The 27,463-nt window shown below is 41.4% G+C and overlaps 1 protein-coding gene and 1 non-coding gene across 2 annotated transcripts; one reads left to right on the top strand and one right to left on the bottom strand.

Annotated features, from left to right (window-relative positions):
* Nucleotides 1-155: 155 nt before the first annotated feature.
* Nucleotides 156-22,531, bottom strand: sacm1lb (SAC1 like phosphatidylinositide phosphatase b). The gene is made up of 20 exons (XM_006635538.3): nucleotides 22,429-22,531; nucleotides 17,653-17,750; nucleotides 16,900-16,974; nucleotides 15,628-15,755; nucleotides 14,106-14,255; nucleotides 12,677-12,736; nucleotides 11,859-11,892; nucleotides 10,261-10,362; nucleotides 9,778-9,863; nucleotides 9,029-9,115; nucleotides 8,521-8,589; nucleotides 8,348-8,427; nucleotides 7,534-7,632; nucleotides 6,811-6,949; nucleotides 5,899-5,968; nucleotides 5,735-5,807; nucleotides 5,038-5,131; nucleotides 4,832-4,924; nucleotides 4,512-4,569; nucleotides 156-4,153 (listed from the first exon to the last, which is right to left on the bottom strand). The coding sequence occupies exons 1-20, from the start codon at nucleotides 22,455-22,457 to the stop codon at nucleotides 4,017-4,019; spliced, it is 1,761 nt and encodes a 586-aa protein (XP_006635601.1). The 5' UTR covers nucleotides 22,458-22,531; the 3' UTR covers nucleotides 156-4,016.
* A 2,614-nt stretch (nucleotides 22,532-25,145) lies between these two features.
* On the top strand, nucleotides 25,146-25,218 carry trnar-acg (transfer RNA arginine (anticodon ACG)). The gene has a single exon. It is a non-coding gene; the product is annotated as a tRNA-Arg (tRNA).
* Nucleotides 25,219-27,463: the final 2,245 nt, after the last annotated feature.

Below are 27,463 nucleotides of genomic sequence, written 5' to 3'. Positions count from 1 at the left end.
CAGTTTTGAAACGACCACATTAAACTTGCTCTATTTGTTTTAGATGTGATGATTCCTTATAACGAGCTTGTCACGGCTGAATCGCTTACAAAACAAAAAGAAGCCAGGTTTTGGGCACACACAGAAGACAAATCAGAAGTAAATGACTACAAATGTCTGTTTTTCATGAGAATTTATTAATTCTGTCAAATAAAACATACCACTTAAAACATGGAATGACAGAAGTGAGAAAACGATATTTTGGTATTGCAGACAGCCACAACAAAACATTTTTAAAAATCATTACAATTTTGAACACACTGGAAATATTTTTTCTCTACCCCTTACCTTGAATACATTAGGAAGAGAACTGGCTTCTTAGTATTTATGCACAGCAGACATAATAGGATCCATTCTATCATGATGGCTAGAGCTATCTTGACTCTTTTGTACTCAGCCAAAGCAAATGGTAATAAAATACTTCAGTAATTAGGTAATGGTCATTATATTATCTTATCCACTCTCAAAAGATATTAGATCAAAGCAGACAGGCATATAGATGTGTGAAAAGCATGGTACTTGATCTGTCAAGAAAGAAAAAGCAGCAAGCATGCAATAAATATACAATGTATAGTCAATGATGTAGCATTTGGATTAAATCGTGTCACATGCATGGTGATATGGCCAGGGTTATAGCCGTCATTAAAAGTTTCTACTTAAATTTAGATACAAGATACAACTGTAAATTCCAAACAAACAGATGAATTTCCTGCACATCAAGTAACCTGGGCACATCCATGCAAATCTCTTGCCATAACCATGTTAACCTGACATAATTTGAGAATTTATTCACTTTGGACGAAAGTTCCTGCAATGATCATGCATTCATTCTATGACAATGGAATTAAAGCTGTGGCAGTTCCATTTCTTTAAAACAAGGCAGAAAGCATACAGTCCGTCAGCGATACAACTGTGCACCGTCTCCAAACTGGGCATGTGCAGAACAACACTGAACTACAAATGCAAAGCTATAGATAGAGGCTCTAGTCTGTAAAGCTAGTCTCAATATCGGTGCACTGTACATGTACCGACTGCTCAGACTTGTGGATTGAAACTAGAACATCTTCCCAAATAGGTTTGGATGTACAAAACATTTTAATTTTAACTTGCAGTGTTGAAGTTACAATTAAACCATTATTTCATTAAAGATAGGTGACCTTTGCACTTAGTTTAATCAAAAATTACCTTTAAAAGACTACTCCCATTTTCATCCCTGACTTCTACTGTATTTTATAACTATATAACTCTGTCCATGACATGTAACCGCAAGAGGAAGAACAGGGGTTTGTAAAATATGAACGCTAATAATATACCAGGTTTGTCATTATTGAAATGAAATCCTTATTCTTCATTTATATGAAAATGTTTTTGTCTTACATCTGAATAATGGAATGGTTTCTCAAGTTCATTACAGGAAAAGCACTAATAAAACAGCAATGACTGAAATAGGAAATGAAACAGATGTTGATCTATTAATGACTTTATTGCAAAGTTAAAGACAGCCCTCCCTGTAAAACACTAACCAAGTGTCAATATTTAGAAATCAACTAAATCTAATGAGACAAAGTGAAATATAATATCCCTAATCCATCTCTCACATTATTACCAAGGTAAATATACAGAATGGTGAGCATATCATCCACTAAAAGGACATAAAAGAATGATCAGAAATGATTTTACCAATATCCACTACATCTGCACAAAGAGCTGTACAACAACTCAGGAGTCATATTCTACAGTATAAACAGCAATGTTCCCTTTAAGGGCAGTAAAGCATTTGATCCAGATGAATTGACATGTTTTGTAGCAGTCATTGCAATACAACATGAGTTTTAATATTGTTTTCTTTCTCTAAATTAAGTCTACCTCAACCACACTGGAGCAAGTCATTTTCAAATATAGCTTTGTATACAGAGATGTGTACTGTGTATGAAGTGCAAGGAAACTGTCCAATACATAATTACAAGGAAATATTTTACACAATAAAAAAAAAAAGATCTGAAAGTCATTTGTATATGTAGACAAAGATCGCACTGAAAACAAACTTGAGGGGGAGCAGGCTGGTATTCTTTTAACCTACGGGTGGATCTGTACCTCTGTCCACCTAAAACACAAATCCCCACAACTCTTTTGTTTTTCTATTGAAAGTATCTGCATCATGTTAAAATGCTTTTTTTTAAAAATGAAGAATTTCCATGCAAAAAAGAGTAAAAGTAAGTTGTAGGTTATTTGCACCAAAGGTTAAAACAACTTGATATCTCAAGTCTGTGATTTCCTATTTAAATTGCTAAGGTACTATTAAGAAAAAGCTGACCTGGGGAAAAAAGTACATACAGTATAATGAATGTGTTAACACTGTTAATATTTTATGGTTTGGACCACTAAATTAAAAGTGGAAAAACACATACAAGGCATGTTAACCAATTATACATTCTCTGATTTGTTAAGACCATCCTGAAGCCCACTTATCAGAAAGAAACATTATAATTTACATTATTAATATATACCATAGGTCTATCAACACTTTCCCCATTGTTCAACAGCTTGTAAGGCAGACATTCAAGCTGAAATCTGATTAACTGCAGAGCTGAGAGCACAATACAACAAGACAAAACACAATGACAATGCAACCAGTCAAAACCCAACCCAGTGGTGTTAAGTCCAGCAATCAAACAGAACATTTGCAAAAGCAGACAGACCAGCCACACTAATGTGGCACTTTACATGGTTAAAATGATTTGGTCCGATGGGAACTTTATATGATCTTAAATCTGGCAATGTTAATTTTCTACAACTTAAATTCATACCCAGTTTTGAGGTATGATGATTATTGTCTCAAAGGTTCTAGCAGCAAATGTTATTCTTCTGTATTTTGTGTTACTCCTAGGAACTTTACTTCTTGTTAAAGAACTTACAAAAATAATCTCCTACAAAGTGACTGTGCAAAGAACAAAAATGTTCAGGCAATGTTCAGAGACACCTGTGAAACCTCACAACTCTCAGGAGTTTGGGATTTTCCCCCACACAGGAGCTCAAATGTAAAAGGACTGTTTTACTGGAAGATTATAAGGTATAAGATGGTGAAAAGGGAAAATGTATTCCTTCTTTCACCTTGATTTCATTCTGGTTTCCTTTCCTTTATTATTTTGGACAATCATGCAATTATTTTTTGTCAATAAGGCTTTTTGGTATATCCTCTTCAAAGTAATTAATTTAGTTAAAACAAAGTAATTACATACAGACAAGGAAAACTGCACTTTATCAAAGTATTCATGTAATTTCTACCGGGACACTACAAATGTCTTCCGTCAGTATGTTAATTAAAAAGGGTGTTAAACCAGCGACAATGCATATACTGAATGCTGAGACCATATAAAGATCCCATTAAAGGATGGAATATAGTGTTCTCGATGCTAACACTTCTTTGTAGATCTGGGTTAAGGTCCATTCCCAGTTCCTGTTCAGGGATTGTGAAAAAGAAATTGGAATTGGGAATTGATTTGAATCTGAAAGAGTGAATCTGGAAAAAAAACCTGGAATTGACTATGGCCCTGTTATACACCTTGTTTGGCGCAAAAGCCAACCAAGACTGCAAATTCTGCTCTGTGTAAGAAGTGTGGGAATTGCAAGAGGAGAATAAGTGCTGCGGTACAATCTGCTGGAATCTGAACATCACCTGTAGAAGATGCTGCACGTGGGTGAACAGCAAAACGGAGCGGTTATTTAAATCTCGGACGGTGTCAGACACTGAGGAGGGGTTTTGTTTTCCGGATGTATGACGCTTCTTTTAGATCCCCACACCCCCTAAAACACCCAAAGACAGAAACTGTTTCTTGATGGTAAAAATAAAACGAAAGAAAAAAAACCCAACGCTTATGAGGATAGCCTCCTGCCATGGTGTGGAGAGCAGGTCAGTACAAACTCCAGGCCTGCAGGGAGGAATCGCGGTAACCGATCTGCTTTCCACACGCACACATTCAGTCCATCTTCTCCTTCTGGACGAGCTTCGGGGCATCGACGAACTCCTTGCCGTTGAAGAGAATGATGGCTGCGGTCCCGAAGCTGGCTGTGCCCCAGAACAGCACATAAGCCAGGGTCTCCGTCCAGGTGTCACCTGCAAGCACACAGGCGAAAGAGCGCAGCAGGTGAGAAGATCACGCACGACAGAACTGCAATGTCTCAGCTGCCCTTGCTGATCAGAATCCGCACACCGAAGTGCTCTGAAGGTTAGCTGAGACAGCTCAGACTAATAATGTACTTTCAATAATGTAATAATGTAAGCCCGTTGTAATACAAAGGCCTGGCCAAATGTTACTGGCCTCTTTTTTTTCTTTCACTCTTAAAAAAACATACGGTATGTATTTCTAACAGCTTCAGAAGAGCAGTATCTTTGTATTTGTTAGAGCAGTGATCTCAATGGGTATTCATTTTAAAACAAGGGGCTATTTAGTAAACGGATACTGAATGCTTACCTGCCATTAGGAGACAAATGATGCACATGGAGAACGCAACTACCATAATGATAGGCAACTGAAAAGAAGAAGAAATGTATAAAAAAATTTATACTTGACAGGGGATAATAACACAAAGTGTTTGCTAGGTGAAGCACAAACACATTTCCTGGACATGACAGCAAGAAGCTACAGGCTCCAGCAGTTTTTAGGCGTGCTTGGCAGCACAGAACGTGCAAAAAAGACATTGTTTCATAAAACTACTCCACCTCAGGCAGCGTACAGCTTGTTAAACCACCTATCTAAGCAGACATTCCCTCCAGTATTGTGGATAAACTCACAGTCAGGAACTTCCAGTCTTTCTGTACGTGCAGAGGAGTTAAAGCGTCTGCTTCATCCACTGCATAATTCCCAAGGAAGAGATCTATGGAGTCCTGGAGACGGAATTTGCGGGAAGGGGTTATGGCAGGTATCATGATGTACGCCATTATGCACTCGGTTAAGCCTGGACTGACATGCTAGTGGGCTAAAGGAGATGGGAGCTTACTTGTCTGAACCCGTCCGAGAAGTTGTTCTTGTAGTATCTGATCATGGAGTTCCAGCCGTCCAGCACCAGGCCCCACTGGGTCCGCTTGCCAGTCCTGAACAGACACGTGAAGAATGCGTCAGCCTCGTCCACACCACTCTCCTTTTTTTTTCCCGGATTTGGCCAAGAGGGGAGGTGTGATTCATGGTATTGGCAGGCAGACGGGAGGCTTTCAGACCACAGGAAACAAGCCTGTCCTCATGTGGGCTGTGAACGTGAGCTTCAGTTTCTGCTTGGGGTGAAAACGGTTTGGTCGAGTTTGCTGGGCCCTTTCGGTCTGAACGCTGGCCTAACACTTGACCTTCTCTGCCACTGAAATCCACTGTTCCTTCACAGCCAGCACAAAAAGGCTTGGGCTGTGGGGCTAGTGAAAAATATTCCAATCCAAACACAGATAAGCCCGAGGGAGTCTCAATTGGGACCGATCTATCAAGACTCGTTAAAGTGGACAAGATGACCCGGTACTGCAACGCTGATTTCAATTACAGATTTTAAGATGCTAAAAATTAACTAAAAAAAAAAAACTCCTGCTTTTCTACTTTGCCAGAAAAAAATAAACCGTTATAAGGTGTGAAGGTCAATAGGCTGGTGAACAAGCGGAATCTTTCCGAATGAGAAGCCGGGGGAATGTAAGATGTTCGGAGTGTTAGAGTATTACCTTGTGAAATCCGTCTTTAAGGCCCCTGTTCCTGCGTACTGCTTGGCGCAAGCATTGGCGTTGTCTGCCCACGCTGGCAAAAGAACAGGTGACAACCGTTTAAATGATGCAGTAAAAAAAACAAACAGGGGTCTTGGTAGAGCTCGTGACCTGACATCGCTCACCGTTCTTGTAGATCTTCTCAAAATCTGCTTGTTCTTCAATCCTCTGTCCAACATGGAGGACACCCAGCCTCTGGAAAAGGCAACAGAAGTTGATGCGATCAACAATACAACGGAGACCAAGCGATTTAAAGTCTGACAACCTTACAATGTTGTTATTACATCATAAATTCATGTAAAACAGCAATTATTTTTCAACGTGCATCACTGAAACAGTGCCATCTGCGTGTAAAAATGAGCTGCCCTCCCACTGTGGCTGAAAGGAGAGGACTGTAAAATAGTTTATGTCACACGATTAAATAACACAGAGTTCAAAAACAAAACTCCGAGCCTACAACAGCAGTCATGCCTTCAGAAAGACGGACATGCCACCCTCTCAGGACAGGATCAGAGTGGATGAAAATCCACAGTTGGACAGCACTTATGCAAGACAGTAAAAGAAAGCTTTGCAAGTTATGCAAATGAAGTGCAAATTCATGATTGCCCTTCACAACATTGAGACATGCTTGGAACTGAGACAAAAAAGAAAAAAAAACTATCCTAAATCTAACCACAGGCTCAGGTGGCTAAAGTAGCCAATTCATTTCTTTTAGAATTTAAAAAAACAGCCAGGCTTTACAGTTCACGTTAAACTGTACTTTTCGGATGCAACTGAATGTACACGACCCTAATAGAAACGAAACGCTTTTATTTCACAGGCTGCAGTTTGCGTGAGCCAACAAGGCATGATGGGAGCAGGCGAGACATGTCAGGAGCCGCTCAGAGAACTGAAAAGCTCCAGCCGCTAGTTTGCCAGCTAGCACCTGAGGCAACCAGCGCAGCTACAGCAGGGCTGTAACTCCGCTCCGGACGAACATGGAGAGCTTCTGTCAGCACCTCATCGCTGCCCCCCTGCCCCCCCTGCCCGCTGCTTGCCTGGAGCTGGGACTGAAGGGAGCGCCGCGCCAGCAGGCTCTGGATGACGTTGGTGCGGTCCAGGCAGTCCATGCAGTTGCTGCGGAACGTGCCCTCCTGCTGCTGCAGCACCTTCCCCTCCGCGTCCACCAGGAAGTACCTGCGGGGAGAGCCCACAGCCGGGCACGGCCGCTCAGGGTGCCACCCTGCAGCCTCAAGCCCGAAGGCCTCGCAATGCCTGAAGTCACAGAGCTCGTCGAGCACCACTAGTCAGCTCTTACTGATCACTTGCACTCCTGATCCTGAGCTTTTGGCCCATCAGGGACTTGTACGCCCCTCATCAATCAGATCACGGCATGACACCAACGACAAAGATCTACAAATGGCTCAAAATGGCATTCGAATGGTCGCGATGTCAATAAAACACCGTCCGTCACCCATTTGTGCATCTATTCCAGTGCACTCAAGGATGAGCTGCCCTGTGTAAAGAACGCAACACCAAATGCAGAAGTAAAAGCTGCTCTTTTGTTATTACTGTTTTTCTGGAGTAAAAAAAAAATAAAAGACAGCTTCCTTAACAGAATGTGGTAGATCGAAGTTCTATACGCTATGTGGAGCTTACACGCAAAACTTTTTACATCCCGTTACAAGGGACATTAGCAAAGGAAAGCCTGCTACTTTAGGTACCACATCAAATATAAACGAGACTTCAGACTTAAAAACCAAACAAACAGAACAGCATACCCAAACTCATCCTGCATCTCCGCCACCTTGTCCACTAGGGTCTGCAGCCGGTCCCACCTCATGCGACTGCACTCCTTATGGAAGTCAAACGCGATGTATCTGAGCCGGGGAGGGAGACACACAGCTTGTGTTCATGCTGAAATCACAGGTCACAGCGCTGACCGTCTCAAACCCAGAACACTCCTGACCTAGGCCTGAGACCAGTGTCCCCTCTAAGCTGTGCGCATGTGTGCGCACGCACAGGTTATGAAATCAGCGCACATAGGAAATGTAATTAATTAATTAAAAATATATGAATTCCCCCCAAAATATGATCATAATAAAACAAACATGGTTGTCAACTGAAAAATGCTAAACTGACCAAATGGGACTAGATGCGAGAGGCTCGATTTGGCTGTGTGCAGTGTTATTTCTACTCGATAATCGATATCTCCGCCCTCGCAGTCTCGAACCTCACTGCTCCTGCTCGCTCCACACTCAGTCTCTATGACTGGGCACGCTGAGTCGCTGTCCCGGTCTTTTGGATCTCTATGCTTCTATGAGAACGACTATATTAACAAAAAATAATTTCAGGTTTACACTTTTACATACACTCAATTTAGTGCGCGCACGTTTTTGTCACTCGGGGAAAAAATGCGCACAACTTGAGATTTGTGCGGGCACAGGCCAGGGAACACCGCCTGAGACGGCCACGCACCTGAGATTCCGAGTATTCAACAGGAGAATGGCAGCTTCTCATCAATGGATTTCTAATAATCATTAGTTTTCGAGCAACGGAATGATCCATTTGCGATTGTAACTGAGCCACACTTACTTCACCATGCCATTGCCCAGGCTCGACACCATCTTGGCAAAAGCCTGCTCTAAGGGTTTCTCAGAGCCCTTCTGGTTGACCTGGAACGAAAACGGGTTCGATTTTCTCTTCAATGTGCATGCTACAAACTCCTCCCTTCGGAAATGGAAACGTGACGGGGGGGAAAGACGTACCAGGTTTAAAATCACTTGCTTTCCGTAGATGATAATCTGCGAGTCAAAATGCCTCTGGAAACCATCAGACTACAAAGAAAATTTCATGCAACATTAAATGCACAAAGTATTATTAAGAAAACACTACATACTGTATATTTTCCAGAACAGGTGTATATTAAATTTCATTTATTGTTACAAAATGCCTTAATATATTCACTCCTGCTTTAACCGTGATATGTCACAGAATGAGTATAAAGGTTGTCAGAGTCTTCAGATGAGTATATTTGCGTATGTAAGAGTTCAGGTACGTGTAAAACTGACTGGACTCTCTCATCCTTTCTACATTCAGAAAAGCAGCGGTTTCAACTTTAAATGGTGGTTTAAAAACAATAATAAGACGTTTTCTGGTAAAATTGCCCCTGGTCCTAAATACAGATTCCACAGATACGTCTGTGGTGTTTTCAGGAACAGACTGATATGCTAGACAGTGAATTTAAAGCCGTAAGTAATGATGGGAATAACTTACGTGATTCACTGTTTTGCTTATCTGTGGCTTTGGTTTATATCTGAGGTTTGGTCTTTGAGACCAGAAGAACGGCATGGATCCGCGAGTCTGAAAAGTAAGGGGTTGCAAAAACTGTAATGTAACATTACCTTAAAAAAAATTAAGGCTCTCATTGTTTTCCCCAAACATCTCTAAATCCCCAGTGCTAATTTTTGACTTAATTGAGTTGTTTGCTCACAAATGCAAAGTTTGTTTGTCCTGAGCGTCAAAAATACCTTACTTCAAGGATACTGTTTTCAGTAACTTCAGCAAACAGCCCCTCCTCAACTTGCTTGCCTTTATTTCTGAATGAAGGCACACCCACGGGGGAGGGGCCCTGCTTTGGATACACCCACATGGGGGAGGGTCACTGCACATGACACGCCCACATGGGGAGGGGCCAGTGTGACGGCCACTGCGCCAGAATCGAAATCATTGTACAGCAAGACATCATAAACTTATATATGATGCTTTAAAATTCTCAGTAGAACTTCAGTGATTCAATAAGCAGAAACATAAGAGATAAACAGCCACGAATAACGCTGGACATCCGCAAATCCCTTATAAGATATTTGGCACATATGGACATCGACATGTAATCCATGTTTATGGCAATTCATACAGAAGCACATCACACAGCACCTGTGGCAATGATAGCAAATCACTGCAGATGAAGGTTATTCTCCGTCTATGGCTGGTATGTTGAACTTAACCCTCGTCTTTCAGCTCACCTGCACAAACGAAGCTTTACCCCCACTGTACTGTACAATCTGTTCCGTTTCCACAAAGTTAGCAGCATGCCCTTCAGAGTCAATACCTAGAAAGACAAGACCACTCTGTGTCACAAATACATTACGGGAATTATTTAAGCCTGATCAAGATGCCGGACCTAAAGGTGTCACCATATTGTAAGCAAGGAATCAAGGGTATTCTTGCGGATTTGTTTTTCGCAAGTAAACAGGGGTGTCCTGTTAGAAAACGGGGCGCATGTCAGTTTCAGTTCAAGTCTGCAAAGCCATGCAAGAAATATTGTAACTATCATAGAAAGGTAGCTTGTACTCTTAAATCTAAGATCACTTGGATGGTTTTGAGGTGAGTAAACCCCTCGTGGGACTGCAGACCCCTTGCGGGGAGGACAAGGGACAGGCCGCGCAAGAGAAAGGAAGTCAGACGAGGACAGTGTGACGGACCAGGCGGGCAGAGGGAGCTCTCACCTCTCACGTAGTACCGCACGCCCGCGCGGAAACAGCTCCTCCTGGAGATGATGACCCAGTCGAAGATCTTGCCGTTGATGCAGCCGGACTTCATAGCGATGACTGGGGGCTGGGGTTCAGGGTCATAGCGTGCGACCAGTCTTCCAGGAGTTAGTGCAATGATTTCAGTTCTCGGCAAATGGGAGAATTCGCTTGTACGCAATTTTTCAGACCACTGAAAAGCCAATCTAGCAGTCTACTTTGTCTCAAAACCCAAAAATTCGATTTTCCTAATCAGTGCTGGGCAAGGACGCTGCAGAGAACATTATAAAGGACAGCTTTAAGGTGCGACTGCCTTCACGTAGACCTTATTACTAGTGTGACCTTCCACATATACTAATGTCTTTGCGACGCGTTGGCGTCTGTCAGTGACACAGTGTAGGCGATTAGCACTTTTGTATTTTCATGACTTTGGCCTTTCACGCTTTCCTTGGAGTTTGTGATTTCCATTTCTTCGGACACAAACAAATTCACACTCTCTTAAGTTCTCTTTACACGTCTCTCAGTCTCCTATTCCTGCAGTCTCTCTCATTCTGCAACATGCCTGAAGAAGACTCTACTGCTGAAATGGCGTTTTTATTTCTTTTTTTCTGCCTCTCAGTGTGGAATTAACCTCTGCTTGTTAATTTGAAACCTGGATACTGACAAAGCACCTCGTTCAAATGTTTTTATTTTTACAGTCCAAAATTTGCCTTAGCCTCTGCTACCAGATAGTGTCTAAAAAGGCAAAATGCAGCTCCAGATTCTTCTTCTTCTACAACCAGATTGTTTGCTGAGAAAGTAGCTTAATGCCATATAAAATTATTCAGGCCTTCTCCCTACCTGACTAAGCAATAACACTTGAAATACAGGTAAGACCAATCCGATTCTTTTAAAACACCATTACGGATACTACTTATGGGCATAAAAACACAAATGTGCTACAATGCAATTCTCACTAGTGGCCCCTTATAAACACTAAACCCCTCAGTTTCCACAATGTATACTCCCCAGCTATCTTTTAACATTAATGAGTGTTGTAGCAGGCAAAAACACAGATTCCTGACTTAATTAAACAGCACCAACAATAAAATAATTAAAGGAAGTACAATTCGGAATTAGACAAAAACATAGTATAGTAACAATAACTGGATCTAGTTCTCCGAGATCCGAAGTTAATACAGACTTTGCAATCTTACTCAAACTCAAGGGAAAGCATGTGAAAAAGCTAATCCATTAAAAGAAGCTTTACACATGTATTAATAATCACTGTACGGCAACACTTGGCAGACTTAGACAATTAGAAAGCTCTATTTGAAAGGCATGAATACAGCGTTTTGTTTTTTTTTAAAAGCTTCTTTCAAGCTCCAAGGCCATTGCTCACAAAAACTGCTTTTGCATAGAAGGCTGTTTGATCTAGATGTCAGACACATTCGTATTAAAGTAATGTCTAACAGGATAGAAGTCTGCATGTCCAAACGTGTTCAACACATTGCTAACCAATTCTCTGATACACAGCTTTTCCCATACATTAAATCATATGATGATGAGCAAGACTAACGTGTGCCAGGAAAGGATACATCCATGTAGTACTGGAAAGGCGAACTTGTGAAGCTGTGGGACAGATGAAAGAAAAGCACACTAATGAACCTCCCGTCAACTGAATTGCTGCGAGAGCCCTAATTGGGCTAAGTGTGAATTAATCAACTGAGGGGAAGGAAAAAGACTGATCTAGTCCCAGTCCCATTCAGGAGAAATACTGAAATCCTGACTTTACTGACACGTCTGACACAAATCCAGAGGTTAAAAGAAATGGCTCCGTGTTAATCGCACATCTGCCAAAATGCCTGTTGTTTTTAGTATATTTTATTATGATTGAAACCGACTATACTCACATCCTCTATACGCAGAAATGCGTTCAGAATTCATGCAGGATAGGTGCTTTCATATACTGCATTTTCTCTGTGAAATCCACTTACTGGTACCTGAATGGCCCAATAACAACTGAACTTTCAAGCGCTCAAAGTCGTTCTTGGGTTATTTCCCAATTTTTAAGAAGAAATGTGGAAATAATGCCAGAAGGGGAAATACTGTGGAAGGGGTCAGGCGGAACACGTTTCACAAGTCAGCACAGCACCACTGAGGACCTGTGCAGTTTCTTTGCTCCCCTCTCCACTGCACTCATTCGATTTCACACCAAATATTTGCTCTGCTGGCAACGAAATAATAGAGCCCAGTATTTGTGACATCTGGTTTTTGCAACTGTAAAAAACGAATTCCTGGCTCTTGTGCATTTGACCTTGATAGGTGCAAAATAAATGTAACGTTTAAAGATGAAGACCCAAGAAAGCACACCTTTTTTTGAATGATTAAAACCCCGCCCAACCCCTACACTTACCTCAGGTTGTGCTGTGAATTCTCTCAGGAGATACCCGTTCCAGACAAACCTCTGGTCTGCCTGCAAACACCAGAAACAGCACCATATGTCAAGACACAAACATACTGTCTGTCCAGCTCCCTGCCCTTCACCGTTATTTGGGAAAGGAGGAGAGAATTATAAGGGCACATGTTTACTCCTGGGTTCGTAAGTAAATTTTTAACAAACAGATGCACAAAGTCACTGCAACAGGCACCAGAAAAAGCAAATGAGGACATGTGCTAAACATCCCTAGAAAAAAAGATAACTGGAGACTGTACATACAGTCTAGGCACAATTAGTAGGTACTGTACAATAGGGAAAAACAAAATGTTTTACTTTACAGTATTAGCCTGTTGAATCACTATTTGGCTATTTGTTTATTTTTGGTGACTCCATACAAAGCTTGCTCAGGAGCTGGTGTTGTTAGGTTGTTCCAATTAAGCGGTGGACTGAAGAAAATGTATAACTAAACACAAATTTGTGAATGTTTAGGACTCATAACCAAAACATGAAAATATTTGAATTGTCAATAAAACGTGCTACAGTATAACTGGTCTTCCATTATAGGCGTCATCCTGAACCTAGATATCATTGGGATATTTGTTTCTTAAATTGCTACAAGCCCTTCTGGTTTTGCATGACATGGAAAAGACAGTTCCTATGTAACTAATTCATTGCCAAGAACTTCACACTGTAATCTGAACCAGAATGCCTCATTTATTATGAACGAGAGCGCTGGTCTGCAGTGCCCAGGCTTATTTCTCTTCTGTCGTTATTGTTAAACACAAAGCTTTATAAACATGACATTTAAACTTTTTCAAAAGACTAAATGTGCAGTATATATTAAAGATATTTTCATTTCAGAACTTTTCTCTTACATTGACAGTGCCAACATGTTTTTTTGATGAAAAGATAAAAACCCATCAACATTATTTTTTTTCCAGATGTTGCAATTATTTTCAGAAAAAGGACAGGAATCACATATGGCTAAGTGTTTTTATAAAGACGAAGAAGAAATAATATCCGTTACCAAAATCTTATTTTTAATTTACACCGGTTAATGCATGATTGAGTCATTGATTCATGAACAGAGATGGAAAAGTTTAAGTATGTAGTGATCTATGGCTACTGACCATCAAATTCCCTTCTAAGCCTGTAACTTCATTAACCTCATACTGCAATACTTTTAGCTCTCTCACTATCGACATTCTATACTTTACAAGACATTTAAATGTTTTTCTAAATGAAAATAAGTGTATATTACTACTTAAAAGGCTATATTTTTGAAGAAAGACTTTAAGTGTTCAAATTTAACTCGCATTCAGAAGACTGTTTTATTGTTTTAATCAGTATTTACATCAGTCCTACAAAAAGTTAAGCCTGCGGAGACCCAGGAAAACTCCGTTACCCTTTCCAGCAGGCTCATTTCCTGGAACTCGGGACTGGTGTTGGACAGGCGCTGTAGGGAGTGGGTCAGGTCATAGTTGGTGGCAAAGTAGAACCCATCTGTGCTCAGGACATTGTTGATCATCGATAAGAAGGTCTTGTTGTCTTGCATCTGGTAAGAAGAACAATACTCATGCTCATGAAAAAGTATAACATTTCAGTTTTGGAGGGTAGGTTTGCAGGGTTTAACCAACTTGTTAGAAGTGGGTTTGAAGTTTTTATTATGAAAAAGAGAAATGCTTTTAAATCTAAAAAAAACTACTCTAACAATTACTTTATCCAGTTGAAAAAGTTAAAATTCCCCCTTTTAAATGCAATGTGAACTAAATGCGCATGAGGTCAATCAATATTGTCTTAACCCTGGGGACAGCAAAGTTTAGATGCATTTCCTTACCAAGCAAGATCTGAGTTCAGAAAGCTAAGAACAGAGAGGACTGTCTTGAGGGGATGAAGGGGAAAATTAACTCAAATGATCAAAGGGCGTTTCTGACGATCTACTCAGGATAATTACCTTCACTGCGAATGACTAAGTCCCTCATATTACTATTGAAGAATACACCTTCAACAGTGATGAACCACAGCATAAGCAGAAGCAAGAAAGAGAAATAAAGAACATCACCTCCCTCCTCCTCTTCCTCAAACCTGTCCTTGTTCCGGTCAGTATTGAAGGCCAGACTCTCACTAGCTTATTTAAACATTATTAGAGACGGGTTTATTTGAGCAAATACTGATTTCCTATATTGTGGTTAATCGAGGAGATCCAACACATCATAGGTCGGACAACCACATGCACGCCGAGAAGACAGGTAGCCGGTTATATGAAAGACATGCACCACAGACAAACCGAAAACCAGCTACCAATAAGACTGATTACATCGCTTCTTGATGCGGGGACCTGGCTCGTCCTGTAAAGTCTGTAAAGCCTTTTCAGCAATCATGCTGTTCTGCCCCCTCCTCTCCACCACGCTTCCAACACATCAAGTCCAGTCTCGTGACAGGGAAGACCTCAACAGCCTGCTCAGGTCACTCGCTCGCCTAGCGCTTCTTCCTGCTCGGTCTGGAGTCTACACCGAGCAACCAAAGACTACACACTGGGTCAGCCTCCTGCATCTTCACCTCTCTACGGCAACTAAAAACAAAAAACCTGTGGCTGTCAGCAGTTTTATTTGAGGTTGTATCAAGCGTTTTCTATTTCAGTCTCCCATGTCTCCCCTCTTCTGGATGCTGTTACAAAGGAATACTTATTCACACAAAGGGTAACGAATGCAGACAAATGTCCCAAAGCTTTCATACCTCTTGAAAGACCTTAAAACTTTTCTACACTTATAACAAAAATGGGCTTTAAACCCCCAAAATATGTATGTATGAGGAATATGTACAGTGTATCCTTCACTCCCTCATAAAAACACATGGTAAGAAAAAAGCTTTAAAGTCTTCAGTGTGATAAACACAAACCACATGCGGATAAAAACCTGTAACATTACCTGATTGTCTGTCAAATGCAACACCGTCTTTTTGTAAGATATCACATCAAATTCTGCTGCCTTCCAGATAGCATGACCAAATAAGTCTCCAACTTTTCTCTTCCTGGTGATAACAATAAGATACATGCCTGCGGGGGGGAAAAATAAAGTTCACTGAACATTATCATTATTTAGCTCTAGGAGAACAAAACAATTCTCTTTCACCAGATGAAGTAGAATATTAGCCTGTTATTTCCTACTTCTACAGAAGAAGCAGTTGCAGGCTTAACATTTCAGGCCAGCACCTCATGTGTGAAAGTGCATTATGACTACTGACCAAAAAATAGCTCTGGCTTGAATACTCAGCGTATGATTTTTCTCTTTTGAACGCCAGGATTCTGCATTGGATTACATTTGTGACCCACTTGCAGCGAAAATCCTTATTACGACTCTGAACAAACGTGTTCCAGCTAAAGCACAAATAGCTGAAACGGTGCTTAACGTCTGCTTATCTCCCAGTGAATCACACCATCCGAGATTTAACACGTACAAATACCAAAGTACTATGGGGTTTTTGTTTGTTTTAAATCTCACAGGAGATAATATGTTCCCAAGTGAACATCCTGGCTTTTGTTGACCATATTTCTGTCTTTACATCCTTTATTATTGGTCATTTGCTTTTTCCTGCTGTCCTGTGGTTTTTCCCAATTCCTGAGTATTTCCACTGAAACAATTGTTTTATTTTTTGTGATCCTTGTGAAGACCTGCACTAAGCAAATGCATCAGATGTATTAGAATATACAGCATCTATTTTTCACTTGGGTAGTACCTCCTAAGAATTAGTGTAGCAGAATTTTTTATTAAGATATGTCAATAAAGCCCATCTAGTCTATTATATATATATGGATTATTGTACACTGGTTCTTCTATAGTGTCTAACCTACAAAGAGCACACATCTGTGACCAGAGCACAGTGCACAAAAAAACTCAAAAGCAATAAACTACCAAACCACAGTGAACATGCTGCATCCACAGAAGCATCTTCTGGATTGCTGGCCACCTGATCCCTCTTTCACTTACCATATTAGTAATAATTTACTTACAAACATCCAGGGTGACTTACAATGACTTCATCACTCTCGTCACAGTGTAAACAGAAACCCCACAGTGAAACTGAGTTTCTAATTATGCAGGAGTGTACGTACAGATCTAACCTCACTTTCTAATTCCTATATCTTTTTTCTTGCACTGAATACAAGAACATGCCTTGACAATCCAGTATCACCAACCCACCTGCAACCAGGCGTACTGTTCCCATGACGCCAAATATTGGTCTGGTAACCGCTGAAGGAGGAACGTCTTTCTTCACTGAGGAAACAAGACACCAGTCACACTCCCGGAGAAGATAAGCTTTCAGCATGCTGAACACAAGGCCTTTTAATCCAGAAACCACATCAACATGTGCTCTCACACACCAAGAGCAGCATAAAACAAACAGAGTTTATATCACAGGGATTGCAGATTTAGCTCTTTAAGGAACAGTTCTGGAAAGTAACCAATTTTATGCAAATTGGCCGAGACACTAAACGCATTGATCTCAGAACTGCCTTCTCCACTTCTGTCTTCTCAGGATGTTCGTGATACACTACGTCATGCTCTGCAGCTCCATTTATAGTTTGGCATGCAGAGATGACATTTTCTCATCTGCTAGCAAATAACTCAGTTTTTGCATAAAACGCTACCTGAAAAACAGTTCTCTAGCACAAAAAAAGAGGTCCAGCATATGATGTATTTAAAAAAAAAACTTTTTTTAAACTTAGCAGAACAAATTCCTTCGATATAACAAAAAGTACTTCAGCTTTGAGTATATAATTTGAATATTTAAATATCATTGTGGTATGTCCTATGTCCTGACAGGGTAAAATATTGATAAAATGAAAAACTGCCCAAACATATTAATGAAAACAAGGCAAATCTCTTCCTGTCCTTTCAGAGGCAGAATGAGAGACATGTCCCCCTCAGGCTGTGGGGTCTCCAGCTCTTTACCTGTGAGGGTCATTTCTGTGGAGACCCGGTCGATAGCGAGGACATCGTTGGCGCCGTCATCACAAGCTTCTATGTAGAACTTCTCGGGTGTTGTGTGCCTGTGAAAGAGAGTGACATGCTTGCTCAGTTTAAATATATTAAGCCTAAAAATCAGGTTTCTTTTCACAGCACTTTCATTTACATCGAAGGCCACAAGCTGACTGATTCTTCTCATCTTCAAACAGCACTCTGTCTGTACATGTGACATTTTTCAGTCCCAGACATCATCCTCTAGTACTAAAGCGTTACTAATACGCGCCACACCTGCATTTTTTTAGGTCTGCTGTCAGATCTGCTCAGCTGTACCAAGATTATCAGGCCTACAAGACGAGTCGCTACCTCTTAAAAGCCAGAAACACAGCTGGGTGTAAATGTGAAGAAGCTGCTAGCATTCCTGCAGCACCAGCTAGGAGGCTGCTGTACTCTCACTCTGCTGCGCTGCACTGTACAGTAGAGTGCTGTGAGCTGAAAAGATGAACCGGGGCTTGCAGGGCTATAGTGTAGTAGGCCAAACCTTACAGACAGAGCAAAGCATTTAGCTATAAACAAGGGGACTGTGATGTTTAATGTCTGAACCAAGGGGAAGCAGTAAGCTTTCACCTCCCAGATACAATTTTAAAGTACAACAAAGAACACACTGTAGACTACTCTACACTGTACAATACTCTGCACTGTAGAGTACTATTACAATAGCCTGGAACACAAATCTGGAGTAAATACACATTTCCTCTATTAAATGACAATATGAAATGCAAAGCCCTTATTGAATTATGAATGCCCTGAATCTTTTTTTCCATGTTTATAAAATGCAATGTATTTTCCAAAACAAACTTTGGTAACTGACATAAAACATCTTCCAAAGCATCCACACTGCTGGATTGTGGCTTGCTATCTTTGGACATCTTTCATCCTGAACTCCAGCTCACTGGGTTTCCATTAGATACTCTACCTGCTGGCAATATAAAAACACTGCTTCTCGACTCGTGGAACCCGTTGTGTGAACACATTATGCCTGGACTGATTAAACCTGTCTTACTGAAGCAGAACTTCAAAATCTTCACTACCTGAAAATGTGTGACACACTTATTGAATAGAAAAAGTTCATTTGTACAGCATTTTAAATCATCCTTATCAGTTTAATTCGAATCTGCCACATGTAGGCCAAGGTATTTCGAGTTATGTCTTAGTTTTTAGGCTGATGGCTGGTGCCAAGATGATAAACTCCTGACGTGAGGTTACAGACTAATCTAAATATGGGTTATTGGACTCTAGGGCAACAGATGGAAAATCTGTACTGCAGCTCCTTTAGGGAGAACCTGTCTGCTGAAAAACACTTCACTCCTCATTATCTCAGCCTTGGCCTGATGAGGAGACAAGTGTGAAATTATTAGAAAGGGCACAAATATATACTGTAGCTGTCCCGGTCTTACCATCTCATGTTGTGACACACAATATAAAACACTTTTCTGACCAGAGCAAATTGAATAAATTCAATTCTTTCAGAAGGTTTATTGTGTTTTTTGCTTTCTCTGCTCATAACTCCTAGTACACGGAGCCCCATTTGGAAGACTTTTAAGGATGACTTCTTCATCACAAAAGGAAGAATTATTAATCAGCATGTTTATCAGGACTCAGTATACTGGAATATCGTGCAAAACAATAGGATGCACATTCCATAAACCTGCTTACACAACGCGTTCTGCTACTCTTTCAGATTTCTTGCTGACACAGGTTAGGCAGGATGCAAACTATTCATAAGGGACTCATACAGGAATCCGGCCTTTGCTGGTTAATGCTCTTCTTGGGTTTATGTTACACACTATAGCACAAAAGCTTAAATATTACTGGCTCCTTTGCAGAAGAGCCCTGCTGTGCGAGCTCCTTACATAAGCGGACGAGACATAAGTTTCACAACTGATGCGCTCCAGGAAAAGATAAATCACAAAATGGCAATATGCACATCGATTTTCATGGGATTGCAAGCCTACGATAAACATGAGTGGCCCTGTCTGTGATGACAGGTTCAGAGACCTGCAACACAGCCTAGGAACAAGCTGGATCAGTCCTGACTCTTGTCTGTCAGGTTAGGGAAGCAGTGATGAGAGCTGAGTTTGTTGAGTGCTCAGCCGACAAGAGCCCAGTACACAGCACATTGTGGAACAGCCAAGCTAACAGGAAGTTGAGAAAATAATGTATGAGCGAAAACAGGAAAGTACAGGAAATTAATAATGAGACACCAATGTATCACTGAGGAACCTTAATGCAGTAAAGACTGCCTTTAAAGCAAAATGTGTAAAGCAAACCAGTCCTATTATAAACTTATATAATGGTGGGCGAGACATTAACATCCACTGGTCCTCAGGCAACATCTAAACAATCAGGATGTGAAGTCTTGAATGCACTGAGTGGACAGACAGCATATTTTCGGTTAATAAGCGAGCCCTTAAATTTAAAAGGCTAAAAAAAGTGAATCGATTTGTATTTTGTGAATCCCCCACCCCTGTTTACAATACGTTGCAATGGTATACCCGCAGGCTGAAGACACTGGCAGCCTACAGAGCCTTTTCCTCAGCTTTGAAAGCAAAAGTCAGTAATCCCGAGACACTCTTGCTTGCTAAATGTAGTGAAGCCTACTGCTTCTGCCTCGCTTGACTTACAATATTTACATGCAAGGGGCAGCCCACAGTCAATCTGAGCAATCTAGAATACTCTCCGAAACCTGAAAACAAGTTTTCCATACAGCTACGGCGCCTATGAGGAGCTATTTTAAGTACTGTACTTTCAAACCTAGAAGCAGGACTCATATGTGTGCACTTACAAAATCTGTTTCCAATACACCGGTAACTTGCTTGGGTGTGCCTCGTCCAGCACCTACTGGACCACACCCTGAAAATCAATCACTCTCCCTAAACACCTACTTTAAAGAACATGGAATGTAGCCAATGGCTTACTGGAAGTCAAAGCTACAAAAACAGCAAGCAATCTTATCTGGCACTGGGTACAGATGGTTTTTGGCACAAGACTGCTTTTAAAGTATATATTAGGGTCTCTTATCTCCTCACGGAGATACCTCACGGGCTCACCCCCGCAGGGCAGGGCGCGCCGGCACTACGCACACGTCTCCTCGGCTTTGTGACTCCAGCAGGAGCGGCAGGTTTCCAAGGGATGGACAGCAGCCACATTCAGACAGAGCAGGAGCGGTGGAGGAAGACAGCAGGAGATACAGCTCAATCCGGGCTGAGGCTGCCGAGGCTCACACACTCTTCCTCACCATGAGTTACACGCACCTACAGTAGTTCCCCACGTTTTACCAGACACGCACAGGCAGGCCATGCAAACTCCACCCAGAGGGTTCACCAGTCCAGGATCGAACCCATGACCCACCACCATGATTCTACCCAACAGCTACTGCACTACTGAGATTCGCAGCGTTTGTAACTCTAAAACTTTACAAGCGAGAGGAGGCTGTCTGGCCCGTTGGGTAGTCAGTGGGTAACCGATCGGAGGATCTCCTCCAGCTGTTTCCCCGAAAGAAATCAAGGATCGGCTTCAACAACAGGGCTGGGTAACGGATCCCGGTGGCACTGCACTAATCACCTCCAAATATGCAGTCGTGTTCTTTTGTTTGCGGGCCTGTATTTGCAGAGTTCTGTTCTTTTATTGAAGACGTAACAGGACATCAGATCTCATGTGGGTGAAAGCTGAAAAAAACTGAAATTCTTCTTATATGTAGTTTGTTTTTTAAAATTAAACGTGCACTGCGCTGCTGGATAAGAAATAGAAATACACTGGAACCCAACATGGTGTGGGATTCCATATTTACAAGAAAGCAACTTCTTTCAACTACCCAAGCCAGGACAGACACCAGTAGTCACTTTGGTAACCACTTTTTCTTGTCTACCTGTCTTTCAAGCATGATCTTACCATACACAGTCTGAATGGTATTGCTGACATTTTGCAAAAGGTACACTCAGTCTTTCTCATGAAATTGTACATACTGCAGGTTATTCTTTCGTTTATTTCAAACGGATACAGCAGTTCTTAATTACGTGTTCACGGCAATACCCATCATCCCAAACATAATTTCACTACCATCAGTCCAGACGCTTCCACCTTTAAATACGATTTGCCCGGTTTAACTACAGAACACCGGACTTCCTGCTCTGACTGCTGGGTTGCTGAAGGAGTCAATGAAATTATACCGGCAGTGGAGTAGAAATCGTCACTGTAAACGAGGGGAATTAGATCTGTGTCGTCGCTAGCGATCCCTTACCTACAGAAATCTAAAGCGGAGTTCTGCATGGCTTGGGTGGGATGATTTTTTTTTATTTTTATTAAAAGCATCCCGGCATACGGCAATCCCCGACATAATCATCCCGAGTTGCAAGCTTTTCCTCTGCACACAAAAACGGGTCTGTTACTAAGCCGACGCGGCATCGGACACATGCACCACAGCCCTGTGACCTCGCTTATTTTCACCGCTCGCAGAGCTCAGTCCAGCTCAGTCCGTCCGATCATCTGAGCGACTCGCCACTTCCGAGTACTAAGTACAGCCAAGAGCTCCATAGCCGTGACAAGCACTCCTCGGGAAAATAAACCGGGTCCAAGCCCTTGCAGGAACGGCACCCAGCGCCCCCGTTTTTCACCCCGCTCCTGGCTCCCCTTAGCATGAACTCAGCCCGTCCACTGAATCGCCGAAGGCTTTGGGGGGGAAAGGTAAAAATAGGATGCACTCACAGCTTAAAGCTCTCGTAGGCGGCCGCCATCTTTGCTCCGGTGTCGCTCTGACCTCGGTGACGTGTCGCGTCGCGCCGGCGGCTCCGCCAGCTCGTTTTCACACCGCGACCCGCCGCCGACCGGCGCTTCGTTTGCAAAACGAGCTCGTTCCTTAAAAAAATTATTTATTTCATCTGATGATTCTTTTCAGTGGTGATGCGGGGGGGAGTTATAAAGGTTTGCTCTTGGCCGGTGAAGCGGTGTTCTTACTGACAAGTACAAAAAATAAATAAATCCCGGTAGGCACTGCACTCCCAACAATGAAAATCTTCAGGTTATGTCAATATTCAACAGCTTTAATTAAGTATACTTTGATGAAATAGAATAAAAAATACTCGAAGAACTGAACACGACTGGTAACCCTAGCTATGCAGCCTGCCTAGCGAAAGGTAATCTTTATGAAGTTATTTGAACTGTGTATTCATGTATTCATCAGAGTAGCCAACTTTTATTCTTAAACATTGACTTTTTTTGGCTACGTCATGTCAGAGAAGGTATCGCCTGCTAGTCTTTTTTTAAAATATTGTTTTATTTAAACACCAGAAATACAAAAAAGGAGACAGAATAATGACATATATACAGAATCAGACACTTCAAAGCCAGAGTAATTCACACTAGTAAAGAATAAAAATTATACTTATTAGAAATGTCCATTGTATGTCTTTCCTTTTGATTCTTTTAATTTCCAATAGAATGTAAATGAAAAAGGAATTCAACTTTAAAAGCATGAATAGAGGGAGCAGTATTGGACCATTTACATTTATGGATATTTTGCCAAAATAATTAACAGATTCATAATAAAAACATATCCTTTATCCAAATCAGATCTAACAAAATATAAAATAATATCAAAACCTTTCAATTTAACATGTACCTTTACATATATCGCCTGCTAGTCGCTGTCGAGCTACCAGGAATTGCCTGCGTCACGTATGACGTCATACAAACGTTTGACATTTGACGTTTCCGCCTTGTAACCGAAAGGTGTGACTTCGATTCTCCATACCGGGAAAATCACGACGGAGTTAAAGCAAAAAAAAAACTATAGATTAGTAACTGATTTTCTTTGACATGTTTAAAAGATATGCACAACATTAGTGCCAATTTCAGTGGACTCTTAAAAGAATTATAACCGACACGAATGTACTTATTAAACTTAATTCACGGGACACTTAAAAATAACATTTCATGAATCGATTAATTATTCGTATTAATTAACGCATATAGCATCTGCATCCCAACTATTTGATGTTAAACCTCATGCTTGTCTTTAATGGGCTGTTCAAGTTCAACCACAGTATACACCTTATGTAGCCAGATTTACCAGAACAGGTTTTCATGTGAATTGCAACACAAAACTAAAAACAAAAAAAATCCTTAATACGTAAAGAGCAACAGCAATCCCAGTTGTTTTTCTTTACCAACATGAGAACACGTGAAAGGTCACATGACTGGCAGTCACTGGGACATCTGTCCTGGTCGGTATTTCGTAGTTAATTGGTCCCAGGAGCTCATCCAACTGTTTCTTTAAAGAAGAGCGACAGTGTCAATAATGTAGCCGGACAGATTCTTCCACACCCCACAACCCTTTGAATACAAATGTAACTCCTGTTCTCTGGTTTAACGGTACTTTCATTTACTTTCCACTTGTGTCTCCTGCTTCGTGTTTCACTCTTCAGTCTGAAGAAATACACTAGGTTGACTTTGTCAATGTTTTTGAACACTTGACCCGGGTTCCTTTGTAGTCTTCTCTGTTTAAGATGAAAAAATTCAGGTGGGGAGCTGCGTCAGCATGCGTTGGCTGCAAAGGAACAAGTAACAGGTTTATTCCATACTGAAAAAAAAGGGAGAAAGAAAACACAACGTTTCGGCTGTGAATTAACAATTATTAAAAATAGGAACAAGTAATAGGTTTATTCCATGCTGAAAAAAAAGAAGAAGAAAGAGAACACAACGTTTCAGCTGCGAAGCCTTCTTCATGTGCCTGTGTAATAAGTGTTGCTACTTCAAAGTGACCTGGCTAAGAGCTTTAAAGCAACACATCATGAAGGCTGTCCAAGGTTCTGGTTACTTTCAAAAGACACCGTTGCTCAGACGCATTCAAGACATTTTGCATTTCAAACCAGTTTCTTTTTTTTTACACTCGAGTGGCTGACGTGTTTGCCAGTTACAACAGTGAAGGTGAAATGAACCGTTTAAGAAGAGCGCAGGCTTAACCGTGACCCACGCATACAACTGTGGCACACGGGAGACGTGTCCTGCGCTGTGCACACAGGAAAAGTATGTTTGCAGAGACAATATACATAAATAAAGAGAGTTTTTATTTGCTTTGGCAACACTGATTGTACCCATCGGTCATGCTAATAAAGCACCTTGAATTGAATTGAATTGATAAACGAGCTCAAGACCCCCTGGCGCCGCGAGTTCGAACAGCCGCAGCGACGCGTGATTGGCGGAACAAGCGCGCCGCTCTCCGACACGCGATTGGCTCATTCCTGGTAGAAAGGGCGAGCTACGATTGGGCGAAACTTTACCGGGTGGAGGATCGACGTTCTGATTGGGTCATTTCTGGTAGCGACGCGGGCTGTGATTGGATCGTGCTGCCAGGAGCGAACGGAGACGGGGGCGGGGCGCACCAGTTTGGCGATGAATAGGGAAGTTGTCTCCTCTGCAGCAGCGGGCCAGTGGCGCAATGGATAACGCGTCTGACTACGGATCAGAAGATTCTAGGTTCGACTCCTGGCTGGCTCGACTCACTTTTTTTTTTTTCCGCCAGCACAAAATTGTCTTGAAGCGTTGTTTGCAATGCAATGCATTATTACTACACTGGTGCTTTAAAACTAACGTGTGCATTGCCTTCGTAGGAGATATTTAATATAAACTGTCTTACCTGCGGTATACCCACGCGTAACTGTTATTCACAAGGTTTGTTTTTTTTTTTGCTGCGGTTGAGTGCAACTAGCGGAGCAAAGAAAATCTGTCCCTACACGCATGTTATTTTTCACTGTTTTTTTATTATTTTTTTGCCGTCTCAAACTGTAACACATCAAGAGCGTGAAGATGTGATTTTTCGCAGACTGAATTTCGGACACGTTTGATTTCATATTCTGGGCACTATCCTATTTCGGAACAAGTAATAGGTTTATTCCATGCTGAAAAAAAAGAAGAAAGAAAACAGTGTTTTCTTTCTTCTTCTTCTTCTCTACCCACCTGAACTATTCTATTTCTTCGAAGTATACAGATTTTAGATATTGAATAAACGCTTTTGGTATCATTTCGACTAACAGATCATTCATGACTGACAGCGATACACTGAAGTCATTATTAGCTGTTGCGTAACCACTAAATTACCTCATTAGTCTGCAACATGGCTGGACGCAAGTGATGAGGCTATTTAAGATGTTTGAGAGCAGCTGAGCAAATAAGAGCTAAAAACATGCCCTTCGCTCCTGCCTTTTCTTTTTTTTCCCGAGTGATCCAGCTTTCACTTCAGCGTTTATCCCAGTTTACAACTGGGCACATTTTAATCGCGTTGACGTGTTTAACTTGAGTTTTTCATGATTTATGAGCCAGTCTGTTGTAATGTCAAACACAAAGACCCCCTTGTCTCTCCCTGGTGTACTCAGTTTAAGCTGTCCAATTCTACATATGTGTAAATAGGGCAGTGGTGTGGATCTCTTCAGTCCGGGCTCGACCGATCTCTACGAAAAGATCTCTTCTAGACGTCTCACGTTACACAACGTTTTTGTGACGGACTCGTGAAGTCAGTGAATCCCTTTTGACTGTTTTAAGTGTTAAAGCACTTGCCAACCTCTAGTTGTGCACTTAATTCCATTACTGCGCTTTTAAAAAGTTGCACAAATTGCCTCATTACCTTACAGGACTATTTCCCTGTTTAAACGAAGTATTTTTTTTTTCAGTTGGTTTAGCTCCATTAAATTCTGTGCCCACACACAAACTTGTACTCACTATGGTAGCGCAGAGAATCCTCTAGGTATTAAATGTGTTTCAAAGTTCCCAGAGAATTTACCTTTTCAAATCCCATTGTTTCCATGTAAGCGGACACATGGGTAATCTGTCCTCATCTGGAGAGACGGCAGAGGGCAGTGTTCGTCTCGTTCATATACAGCGTGCTCATCAGAGCACAGCTCATCCCAAACCGAAAGGACAAAACGGGAAATAAATGTCTTAAGCTTCATCAGACTGGAGGTCACCCTGGTTTCCGCAGCGCTGGGTAACTATAAGTGTGTGACTTGACTTGCTGGTAACCAGCTGTACAGCTGGACGGAACCGATTGAGAAAGCTGATGGCTAGAACATGCAGCAAATGGTGAACTATTTTTTTTTGCTGTACTTTTTTTCCCCTAGTTAAAAACGTTACTGGAAAAGGGTCTGAACAAGAACACAGAGGATGCAAATGAAAAAAAAAATCAATTTGTCCCATCTTGGCTGCTTGTTTATTTGCTAAGTGAATATACATTTACATCCAACTGTTTCCTGAAGGAGTCTCGCCTCTGAACTCCAACCACCTACAGTACAGTATGTGGGAAGCCTGCTCCCAGCACCTACAACTCTTTGTATAAGTGTTTCTTATTTATCTTAAATGTATTCCCTTTTAGTTTGCAATCTACAGTTCTCAATCTCCTTTATTCTAGACAGAATATATTTAGCTACTTGAATCACTTTATATAATACTACCCTGAGACCAGGATTCATTCCTGTAGCTCCATTCTGAACTATAACGTAATGTGTGGAATGGTGACCAAAACTGAACACATTATTCTCAGATCAGGTCTTGCATTTACATGCATTGCAAAGCTTGGGCAAAACATCTCTGGATTTCAAGTCCATATTTTTTGCTGAAGAACCAAAGTTTCTATCTGCTTTTTTATTATTTTGCCACATTACCTCAATAAATACACACAAGATGTAGATTTAACACGCTGATCTCTTTCATGCACAGTACCCAGCTGCTCAGAATCATCCATGAGAAATGC

Source organism: Lepisosteus oculatus, chromosome 10, assembly GCF_040954835.1.
Source record: "Lepisosteus oculatus isolate fLepOcu1 chromosome 10, fLepOcu1.hap2, whole genome shotgun sequence".
In the NCBI taxonomy this organism is placed as follows: Eukaryota; Metazoa; Chordata; class Actinopteri; order Semionotiformes; family Lepisosteidae; genus Lepisosteus; species Lepisosteus oculatus.
This window is presented reverse-complemented; position numbering and strand designations above follow the sequence as displayed.